The 12,520-nt window shown below is 33.7% G+C and overlaps 1 protein-coding gene across 1 annotated transcript; it reads right to left on the bottom strand.

The window, feature by feature from the left end:
• Positions 1 to 8,120: 8,120 nt before the first annotated feature.
• LOC132715714 (uncharacterized) lies at positions 8,121 to 12,520 on the bottom strand. The gene is made up of 4 exons (XM_060698775.1): positions 12,368 to 12,520; positions 11,813 to 12,020; positions 8,740 to 8,979; positions 8,121 to 8,188 (listed from the first exon to the last, which is right to left on the bottom strand). The coding sequence occupies exons 1-4, from the start codon at positions 12,512 to 12,514 to the stop codon at positions 8,121 to 8,123; spliced, it is 663 nt and encodes a 220-aa protein (XP_060554758.1). The 5' UTR covers positions 12,515 to 12,520.

Genomic DNA, 12,520 nt, shown 5'->3' with positions numbered 1-12,520 from the left:
CACGGTAATAAAGTTCAGTAAAGTTCCTGCAGATATTTCTATATACATCAAGTCCACACGTTCAATATTCAACATGTCACGTGACAGTAACAATGAACTTTCATCTAGATTGATTTCCCACAATCTAACACATACTAATGACGGTGTAGATATATTTAATTGTAGCCTACCAGGTAACCGCTCCAAGTCTAACTTTAATAGAGTTGAATGTTGAGACAAATCCAAGTGCAATATCTTAAAATCACGGCGGCCATGTTCTTTACAGTTTCTAGGCCACAATGTTAACTCTTTCATTGAATTTTGACTGGAGATAAAATTGAAAAATGTTTCCAGTATTTTGTGAGATAACGTGAAGTCTCTAACATATAAATATTGTAAGTTTTGTACTCGTGCCAAATTTTCACTTAGATTTTCTTCAAAATTTGTACATTTACCATTCCGCAAAGTAACGTTCTGTAAACTGGGAAACAATATCCGTTTTATCTCAGCTTCCTCACTCCACCTGTCGCCATAGTAGTAAAGTTTCTGTATATGACTGAGATCTGTGAGAGAGAATAAATCAATGAATTCACGTAAGCTGCTGGAAGTAAGGCTGCTTATGTATATATAAAGTGATTTAATGTTCGTTTTATTTTGTTTTAACAAACGCTGTAACCGCTCTTTGTGTCCGATGTTCTCGCTAATGAAGAAATCTTGTAAACATAATTGAATATTTTCACTTCCAGGCATTTCTTGCAAACACGACATAAACATGTCCTGTATGTTATACAATGGTGGAGTATTGAACATAAAGTCCTCGTCACCTGTCCTAGTTCTGTAGTCGCGTGTTTTCTCGTCTTCATTTATTACAGACATCAAATCATTTGATATTTCACACATCCGGTCAGCATTCATTTTACTTATAAATTCAAAAATTTTTGACATGTCCAGAATATCTTGAACATTTCTACATTTTCCTAGGACAGTTTTCTGAGCGTCACTTTGAGAACTTATAAAAATGGCGGCAAAGAATTCTTGCACTGTTTTGTGAGAAAACGATACTTTGATAATTTCTTTGATTAAAGTTTTACTTCTACTTTCTGACAGTATTCCTGAGAGAAGACTTAATTTCATGTCGTTTGCTTGGAGATATTTTTCAGCAACTTTTCTATCAAAAACCAGCGTGTTTTCTCTTGTTTCGTTAAATAATGTTTGGTAAGCTAGTTCAGCTAATGATGTTATAAGACTATAAAACCTTTTACAAAATTCATGACTTTTCAAGTATTCTGGAATTTCACTGGCAGACGATTTACGAGATGGTTGGGCTGCCGGGTGTTTCTTTGATGTTCTTAATAATAGAAATTCAATGATATTGGTGTAAATTTCATGTTTTGAATTTCCTATTGGAATGTTGTTACACCATAGGCAAACTATATACATGAGGAGGAGTGGAATCTCCTGCATGTGTTCTAGGCCACGGTCACGTATCACCTTATCAAAGTCCTGTGTTTGAGTCTTTAAATCTCTATCGTTATGGACACCTGTCACTTTTCTTATAGCATTTTCTTCAAGTTTCCGTGTAGAATCTGCACTTAATTGAACCAATTCTATTTTTTTTGTTTATTTGACTTCTTTTGAGATTTGAAACTCCAAGCTTCCACGGTCGAGTTGTCGTTAGGATAACACAATTATCACGTACGTACCGATGTGGGATGTTTTCTGTTACTTCGCTACAGCTGTTATCAGGGTGAGTCCATTCATCAAGACCGTCTAATATAATCAAGCATTCTTCTCTACGTAAGACTTCATGTATTGGTGCAGAAGAAGGTAGTTCCTTAGTGATTTGCTGTTCAATCATATCGTCAATGTTACAAACAGAGGTGCAGTCTCTTAATAAAACTAAAAATAAGAACTTAAATTCAAATAACGTCTTTAACTTCTCATCCTTAAAACAGGCGTAGTTTTCATCATGACAATGAGCTTGACACCACGTAATTGCAAGATATTTTGAGAAAGCGGTTTTTCCAAAACCTGCATCAGAGAAATCGTAAGAGAGATCTATCATCACCTGACACAAACCTTGAAAGCAACGAAAAATCTCAAAAGGTATTAGACATATCACCTAATAAATCATTCGAACTGTCTTCAATACCGGAATTAACAATGAGTAAAACCAAGTTGGATGATAATTCTCTAGAACTTCTAGCAGACAAACTTGAATATAGAATTAAACATGCCTTGGAATCTACACTTCATTCATCAATTCAAACAATAGTTGATGGTGTTATATCGGGTCTCACGACAAAAATAAACTCATTAGAAACTGAAAATGCTACCCTCAGAAAGGATATCGTAAGTCTTGAAAAGAGAGTACAAACTCTCGAAACTCAACGTGATGCCGACGACCAGTACAGTAAACGTAATTTTCTTAGAATTTCTGGTGTTGAGGAAAGTACAGGAGAAAATCCAGATTCCCTCGTGATGAACATTTGTAACACCCTTAAGACTGGTCTGAGTCTTGATGATATTGACCGGTGCCATAGAGTAGGTAAACCTAAAGAAAACGGATCTCGCGACATACTTGTAAAATTTATTTCTTACAGAACCCGCCAGAAGCTATACATTAAACGAACCGATCTAAAAAAAAACGAGCATGGATTACGCGGCACATACATTAACGAGCATCTGACCCAGAAACGTTCCAAATTGCTTTTTGAAGCCAGAAAACTAGCAGGTAATGGAAAGGTCCTAGGTGCATGGTCAGCGGACGGTACGATACTCGTCAAGATATTATCATCGGGCGCAAATCCAAGTGATGACAATCCTTGTACTGAACTTATCCGCATCAAAACCAGCGACGACTTAGCAGCTTTTCACTGATAATTACAAACTTTTGCTAAACAGTGTACTATACGTAGTATAACGTAGTAACTAGTATATACAGACTGTGACTTTCTCATACCTGATAACTATTGAAGCATATCACTTAAGAAAAGTGTCCACCTAATTATATCATTGTATGCTTCATACTGTACTATGCTGTCAATATTCACTTATTATTAGTAGTAAACTATTTTACTTTTAGTAATGCTTTGATATATCCTTGTTTATAAACATGCGAGAAACAAGGTTGCAAATGTTAATTCTTTAACAGAATTTAAAACACCATGCAATGTATGCAAAGTTATGAATGTTTACTAAAATATTTTCCACCACTGTTAATATTCACTAATCAAAGAAAAACACACTTGTATTATTGTACTTGAACATTCATGTAAGTATCTTAGTTTAATACTGCGAAAATTATCGCAGATATGTAAACTTCATCTTCCTATTATAAATAAATATTTAAAATTTACAACTTGAGCTATAGGAAACCTAATTGATTGATACTTTTTTGCGTGATTTTACTATTTCTTGCTACAGTTAAACTTATACGAGTTGTTTTTGCTAGCATCATACATTACTTAATTAAATGATATTTGATAGTGTTGTATGTCAGTAATGTGTGACAACATGTTACTTTAATTGATGCTATTAGATGGTGTATTATTAAAATACATGTACAAGTATTTATAAGTATGCTCTAAGTTAAATATGTAAATATAACCGTCACCTCTCCCCAAGAGGCTGACTCGGTGTAATTTGGCCTGGCTGTGGAAACGTACTTTTCTATACTTGTACTGTTATATATTTATTTATACGCCTTTGACGCGGCTTAGAGAAGTCTGTTTACTGGTGTTATGTACATAAATGTATGATTGATAATATCGTATTTTTTGTTGTTGCTGTCTCTTTTTTGTAAGTGTATGCATACTAAAAATATTTATATTTATGCAATTTCAACTTGATGTTATAAAGCCTGATATCATTTGTGTAACAGACAAATATAATTACGGGAAAACATTATACTTTGCACGTGCGTGCATATCAATACTGGTGTACATGTATTTACATAAAATCTGGTGACAGGATCAGTGGCTAAACTTCACACTATATATTTTTGCACCAAAAGATGTAGTTGCGGATCTCAAATTATTTAATGCTTTACAAGACAAATAATTATTGACAGCTTATTGAGATCTCCCTTTTTCTACTTATTTTGTTCATTACATACATATTAAATTATTTAACGGTTTACAAGACAAATAATTATTGACAATTTATTGAGATCTCCCTTTTTCTACTTATTTTGTTCATTACATACATATTAAATTATTTAATAGTTTACAAGCAAATAATTAATTACAATTTATTGAGATCTCCCCTTTTATATTTATTTTGTTCATAACATACACATAAATTATTTAATTGTTTACAAGACAAATAATTATTGACAATTTATTGAGATCTCCTTTTTTCTACTTATTTTGTTCATTACACACATATTAAATTATTCAATGGTTTTCAAGACAAATAATTATTGACAATTTATTGAGATATCCTTTTTTCTACTTATGTTGTTCATTACATACATATTAAATTATTCAATGGTTTTCAAGACAAATAATTATTGACAATTTATTGAGATCTTTTGTTCATTACATTTATATACGCTTTCTTTCTAATTATTTATTATTAAAATATAACTGCACATTAATAACTTTAAAATGAATCTCTTAGTTCTTTTGTCATATTATTCTATCTCACACGAATCACACTTACACATTATGACTTATTTTAATTTTCTTTTTTACTTTTTCTTTTTTTACTTCTCAAAGACCGACTTGATTTATCCTTTACTCACGATAGTTATTTCACTGTCCACTATTTACACAAATGAACTTTCTGTGATGACTGGTGTGTCTTGTATGTGTTTTGAACAAGGTATAACATGAAGATGAAACCATTGGCCAAACCAGTCATCATAAATTCTTTCAAACTTAACTCACATTGGCGATTCTATGTAATATTTATAGTTCTTATATACCTACACTTATCAATACTATCTTCCATGTCGATAATGCAATCTCTACTCACTCATCAGAACGAAATATTAAACTGTGCATTCAGATTCAAACGCACACATCCTATGTCTGCAATTCACCACAGAAATGTCACATTCTCATATGTTATATTGTCTCTGCTAATAAGCATCCAATGTTCACTCTTAGGATTTCTCATGTGTTTGATATGCCTTTCTGGTGATGTGCATCCTAATCCTGGACCAGACGTTTCTAGATCAAATTCAAGTAGTTCCCTTTCTTCCAAATCCAGCATAGCCTTGACAGATATTTCCTCTTATTTTTCTTTTATGCACTACAATGTTCAGAGCATTAAACATAAACTAGATACGCTCTTTGCCGAATTTAAGGACTTTGATATCCTCTCTTTCTCTGAAACATGGCTAGATAGTTCTACACCAAACAGTGATTTAATCTTTGAAGGCTTTCATGAACCAGAAAGGAAAGATCGGTTAGGGGGCAGTCACGGAGGAGTGCTGTTGTATGTAAAAAGCTATTATCGTTATTTGCGTCGTCATGACTTGGAAATTCAAGGAGTTGAGTGCATTTGGGTTGAAATTGTTAGCAAGACAAAACGCTTTCTCTATGGTACTTACTACCGCCCACCTAACACTTCTACTCTACAACACTCCCTAATCGAAGATTCCATTAATCTTGCTGTTGATTCCGGTATATCAAACATCATAATCACGGGAGACTTCAACATTAACATGCTTAATTCTACTGCCTCTAGAAAATTAATCTCACTTAGTCAGCAACTTTCTCTTACTCAACTTATTTCAGAGCCAACCCACTTTACTGAAAGCTCTAACTCACTAATTGATATTATTCTCACATCGAATCCTTTATTCATATACACTGTTGGTGTTGGTGAGCCTTGTCTAGACCAACCTGTCCGCTATCACTGTCCTGTTTTTGGCCTGATAAATTTTAATAAACCAAATACTCACACTTATATAAGGCATATATGGCTGTTTGACAAAGGCAACTATCAACAACTTAGAGAACTTGCAGCTTCAACAAATTGGCACCAATTTAAAGACCAAAGCATAGATATATACGCACACAAAATCACAGAAGCCATAATAGATATATCAAAAATAAGTATTCCTAACAGAAACGTAACCATTAGACCAAATGACCCACCCTGGTTTCCTCCTAATTTAAAAATACTTATCAGACAAAGACGTAGATATTACAAAAAAGCCAAACGCACCAACACAGAACACGATTGGTTGCAATTTAGGACACTTCGCAACAATATTGTATCAAAAATAAACATTTCTAAAGCAAATCATATACAAAATCTTGCAAATAATCTTAAGACATCACAGCAAAACACAAAATCATGGTGGTCCTGCCTGAAATCATTTATAAAACCCTGTTCCTCTTCCTCTATTCCTCCTCTGCAAAATGTTGATATTCTAGCTGAAGACGAAAACACAAAAGCAGACATACTGAATGACTTTTTTATTGACCAAACACTTTTAAATGAACCAGAGCAAACTGCGATTTTCCAGCATAATGAACCTTGTACATCAAATATGGAATCCTTTTCTATAACACCCGATGAAATTTCACTTGTCCTAAAACACCTACCATTAGGTAAAGCAGCAGGTCCAGACGGTATAAATAATAGAATTCTTGTAGAGTTGTATAATGAGCTTTCTACTCCTTTAGCTGATTTGTTTAATGAATCTCTATGTTCTTCGGTTTTTCCCATATGTTGGAAAGAAGCGTTTGTTTCGCCTATATTCAAATCTGGTGACCGGTCTATTCCTGGAAACTATCGCCCTATATCTCTTCTTTCTACAATTGGTAAAGTTTTCGAAAGAATTGTTTTCAAACACACCTTCAACTACCTCCACTCCAACAACATTCTAACACCTTTGCAGTCAGGCTTCATACCTGGTGACTCAACAACAAACCAGCTAACATATCTGTACAATTTCTTTACTGAAGCAATTGACGCAGGAAAGGAAGTTCGTGCCGTATTCTGTGATGTTAGTAAAGCATTCGACAGGGTGTGGCATAAAGGCCTATTGTTTAAACTTAAATATATGGGCATCAATGGAAACTTGCTTTCATGGTTCTCATCCTATCTCCATGGCCGCAGGCAATGCGTTGTTATACCTGGCGCACATTCTAAATGGAGCACTGTTAAAGCAGGAGTACCTCAAGGATCTATTTTGGGACCTCTTTTGTTCTTAACGTATATAAACGACATTGTTATCGATATACAAGCTAATATTCGCCTATTTGCTGATGACACGAGTCTATATCTAATTGTAGATGATCCTACCTCTGCTGCTACCACTATTAACTCTGATCTCTCTACTATCTCCGACTGGGCCAAAACCTGGTTGGTAAAGTTCAACCCGAAAAAAACAGAATCTCTTATCTTGACTCGAAAAACTGGCAACCAAGTCCATCCGCCCTTAGAGATGAATGGTGAGACTATTCAAGAAGTTACTCATCATAAACATCTTGGTGTATTTTTCTCTTCTGATCTCAGATGGAATATTCATAAAAACTATATAATTGAGAAAGCCTACAAGCGTATCAATGTAATGCGAAAGTTGAAATTTATCCTTGATCGTCATTCACTGGGAAAAATTTATATGTCTTTCATTCGTCCTCTTTTAGAATACGGTGATATTAACTTTGATAACTGTACATCTCAAGAGAAGGAAACAATCGAAAAGGTTCAGTACGAGGCAGCTCGTATTGTAACGGGGGCAACCAAACTTGTCTCAATTTCCAAACTTATGTCCGAGGTAGGGTGGGAATCCCTTGAATCTCGTCGTAACCAACACAAACTTGTTCTTTTTTATAAAATGACCAAAAATCTTGCCCCTCCTTATCTTTCTGAAATGCTTCAAGTTTCCACCAATGAACAATCATATAACTGACGAAATCAAAACTATTACAGGGCTCCTAGAGCTCGTACCACGCTATATTATAATTCCTTCTTGCCATCCACAACTCGAGCCTTTAACAGTCTTCAAAGTGACGTTCGCAACTCTCCAACATTATCGTCATTTAAAAAGAGTATATCTCCTAACATTCAAAAGCCACCGAAATATTTTTACTATGGCAAAAGAAAACTCCAGATTTTCCACACACGTCTGAGGACCAACTGTAGCTCTTTGGCTGAAGACCTTTTTTCTAAGAATATCATACCTTCGCCTCTTTGCGTCTGTGGACAAAGGGAAACAACTCGTCATTTTTTTCTCGACTGTCCTCTTTATAAAAACATAAGACCTCAGTTGATAAACTGTATAAGCACATACTGTCATGTTTCACTAAAAACCATCCTGTTTGGTAACACGACACTTACAGACTCAGATAATGAGAAAATATTCCTTGCAGTTCATAAATATATTGAAAAATCGAATCGCTTTGACTCTCCAATAATTTTCAACTATCATTAAGGGTTAAATCACAGGTCATTTTTTCTGGTTTTTTTCTCCTTCTTTTTCTATCTCATTCTTCTTTCTATCTGAACTTATCAAACTATTATCATTATTAGTCTTATTTTGCTTTTCTTTAAATAATTGATATATCTTATATTTATTTATTCATTTTCGATGCAAGTTGTAACACATCAGCCTTCTAAGTCAACAAACGACAATTTATTTCGCCTTATTTCGCACATATATTTATTGTACATTGGGTAAAGACTTCAATAAGCATTAGGTTGCTTCCAGTCTAATCCTTTTCTTGTTTTGATTGTAAATATCATGTATGTAAATATGCTTATGTGAGAAAGAATAAAATATGTTTAAACCAAAACCTGCATCAGCTGGTAGATAAATTTCTTGTTGATCTTCACTTCCGGTTGAAAACATGTCTTTCAAAGAATTGATCGGTGTTCTCTCCTCTTCATGACAAGTTTGGGACTTTCTTTCTACGTCGACTATATCTGGCATCACATAGAACCCAGCTAGAGGTGTCTCTATTTCTTCAAGAAGTGGTGAGAGAGGTATTGAACTACACCTTTTTCTGTAGAATTTAATCAGGTAGCCTTGAAGTTCTGAAAAGTGAGTAGAAAGAAGTGTTAATCAGTGACAATATTTCTATATAATATATGAAATGTTGAGGTGTTTACCAACTTCAATTGTGTATGGTTAGGAACAAATAATGCATATGGCAAATAAGAATTGCTATGTTTAACTTTAACAATGCATAATAATACCTAAACTTTGTTTTGATAATTGCATTAATTAATATACAAAAAAGAAGTATTTCCATCTTTATACTTATTACATTGTGTGCTTGAAAATAAACATTTGTGGAAAAGCTAAAGAAGAAAATATTTCTTCTATAGTTCATTGCATGAACAAACGCCAACAACGGTATATGTTCGAACCGTTTTAATATGAAATTTCTACATTAAAAATATGAAAACAAATCGTTGTCATGGAGGGGTGATAATAGGAAGTAATTCCTCCTGATTTCTCCATCATTTTAATTTTGCCTAATCGGAATTCCTCGGCTATTATTCATAATCAGACTTAATACGGACTTTAAATTGACTTTATTAACCTGTTGATAGCGGTCAAAACACACAATATACAGATATGCTGTAGATTTTCGGCAAAGCATGTGTTCACATTTATTTGTTTCTCTTAAATACATGTAGTTTTATTGAGCGTTTATACGCAATTAGGAGTACTACTTGCTGGTTCGTTACACTTTGTCATTTCTTTTAAAAAATTACTTAAAAAATAAATAAAGAAAAACTATATGACAACAGTTATCTTCTGACCACTGGTATACCAGGCAATCATTTAACATGATGTGATAAGGACTTTTATACTGTGACTTTTCAAAACATTATTTATATATTCCATATTAATTATCGTTAACTACATTGATTAAACCGAAGTTGGATCGAATATTTAAATTAATCTTATAAATAAATGAATGTATTAATATTTGACATGTCAATACAATCAGACTTTGAAATAAATTCTACCACATGGTTATAAATATTTGAAACACAGGATGTAATCTTTAACAAAGAATAGGATGTAAATATTTGACATTCAAAAAGTCTGTTTCGGTGCAATTTTGATTAAAAATGTCTGACAACCATGTTAAAATCAAAATATAATTCTAACACTATCGGATTTTTTCTATATAAACAAAGAAGGCCAGAAGCGTGCATTATTCTACATCAATGCACTCGCCGTTCTTATTACCTCCCTGTATATTTTCAAGAACACACATTGACGGCGTCATTTTTTTTAAAAAATCTGATAAATACAAAACATTTTTTTCTCGAATTTTGTTGTGAAAACTATCTACAATGAAAGAAAATGGTCTGACTAAAAATGAATCCGAACACCAATATCTTTATTTCAGTCGTTAACACCGTACCTGTGCTCGACCAATACTTCTATTTGCGTACGATTTTTGCGTTATTTTTAAAGTGAAAAAGTTTGTTTGCACTATTTATACCTGACCTGTAACCTCTAACACCATGTTCAAGTACTCCTGGTTTGGTAGAACTTGGTAATTTTGCAGACGAAAATTAACAGTACAAAAATACATGTCTATAATAAAAGTTGCAGTAAAAACTATTAATAGGACTGCAAAAATGATATTTTAGGGCAAATTTTGGACAATGCTGTGTTAAATTGCCTTTACTCTTATGTTTCCACTTTAATTCAATAGGAAAGGCCCCAAAATTATCAAAACCCAGCTTCCCATACAAGGCAAGGGCTATGAACATGTAAACAAAAATGGCAGCTGTCCGGTAACAAATATGGAACACACCACTAAAAGCGCAGACCAACTGTATATTACATCAACACTATCACACTTTAAACTGTACGCCACTTAACGCTTTGAAACCAGAAAGAAAACCACGAATGAAACTTATGGTACAAAAAAAAGTGTCATTAGCTATAACATATAGGTCTTTTCTGCTGTACTACACAAGGAAACAACAATATATTCAGTCAGAGTCAATTTTAATGGACCAAACCTTAAACCAGTCGACCACGTATGTTTAAAATCTGATAAGTTCAGTTTTCCGCTGCACACCTGCCAGTGGACGGCCTTGTTTAAGACGAGCTGTACATAAAAAATACATAGACAGGTTATACATGTTTGAAATAGAGGAGATCGAGCTTTTCCTCCATTTATTGGGGGCTTCGAAAAACCTTTTGCGGGCCGTCATTAGCCCTCTCAGTGCCTGACTCAGGCCACTGTGTGAAAATGGCCGTTATGATAGATCTAGAACGACATGATGTATCGGGGGAAAAGGCGTTATGAAACGTTATATAAGTTTGACACGATCATTTCGGGTGCGTTGCTTGGTTATTCCGACGGCGTTTAACTCCGCCGACGAGGGCTGAAATGAGCTCGTCTATTATGATAGAACGACATGTAATATCGCATGAAAAAGGGCGTAATAAACGGTATTGTTTTTTTCGGAATGAGATGTGCTTGTTATATAAGATTATGGAATCATATTGGCTGGCTGACCTTTCAAACAAGGATACATGGTTAATGATTTGTTGAAGTTCACTATGCATTGCTACGGACAAAAGATTGACATGTCTTCGTTTAATTGTGTTTCCCTATATTCAAGTCTATATAAAGTAAATGATGTAAGACTGAGACAAACGTCTACCTTATGTTACGATTGATATAACTTTTGTAGAGAAAGAAAAACAAGGTACAAACATACTATATATATAAAAGGTTTGTAATATTTGTAATAAATCGATAATTTTGGTCTGGCGGAGATGTTTTTAAAAGACATATATTAACGACCAACGATGAACAACGGACGACAGACAGCTTGCAGTCACAAAAGTTCATCTCAGAACTCACTGTGCGCATAATCAACTTACCACCTCTGTGTTTGATATACTCTGGAGTTTCCTCAAGCCGACTTTCTATCTCTATTGTGTCCTGTCCATTCTCTGCACAAACGATCAGCTCTAATAATTCAGTCTGCCAAGTCTTTTTAAGACACTCCTTAAACTCTGTGTAACCTTTAGCACCTTTGGATATAACTTTTCTCAATATCGTTTCATTCTTATCAGTTGGATCCTTACCCTGTAAAATTGTATTATTTCAATAAACATTTGTTAATCTTAATATCAACTTAATGTTGATAACATTTTTAATACGTTCGATAAGCGTTTGATTTTTGTTTCATTTTTAAAGGAAAGGAATATTTTGCAAAGTTCTCTTTTTTAAATAACTAATGCAGAAATGATAAAATATTTCTAAAGAATATTTCAAATGTAAGTTCCAAGCTTGGAATAAGATTATTCTTAAGTAATTATATTACAATCAACAATTAAAATAATAATTCACCATTGTCGCACATGCCATCAAATACTGACAATTAAATAAAGAAAACTAAATTTTACTGGCCTTTAAACTATTTGATTTCATACCTGGATATTTTTTCTGTCTGTAACGGTGAGTAATTCAAAGCCTTTCTCACAATCAATAATAGGATCAGGATGCAAATACTTCTTGAGTGCAACATAATTCTTAACTATGTATTTACGATAAATCTCGATATCAGAAGACTCTGCCATCTCCAG

Source organism: Ruditapes philippinarum, unplaced genomic scaffold (assembly GCF_026571515.1).
Source record: "Ruditapes philippinarum isolate M1 unplaced genomic scaffold, ASM2657151v2 ctg10838_1_1_1_1, whole genome shotgun sequence".
NCBI classification, from domain to species: domain Eukaryota; kingdom Metazoa; phylum Mollusca; class Bivalvia; order Venerida; family Veneridae; genus Ruditapes; species Ruditapes philippinarum.
The sequence above is the reverse complement of the archived record's forward strand: the minus strand, read 5'-3'. Positions and strand labels throughout refer to the sequence as shown.

Bases quoted from the DNA above. Each gene is read 5' to 3' on its own strand.
- LOC132715714 (XM_060698775.1), bottom strand. From the start codon at position 12,514: ATGGCAGAGTCTTCTGATATCGAGATTTATCGTAAATACATAGTTAAG. The intron at 12,021-12,367 runs GTATGAAATCAA...ACAATTTTACAG, and splicing joins CAGACAGAAAAAATATCCAG to GGTAAGGATCCAACTGATAA. The intron at 8,980-11,812 runs GTAAGTTGATTA...CTCACTTTTCAG, and splicing joins GTATATCAAACACAGAGGTG to AACTTCAAGGCTACCTGATT.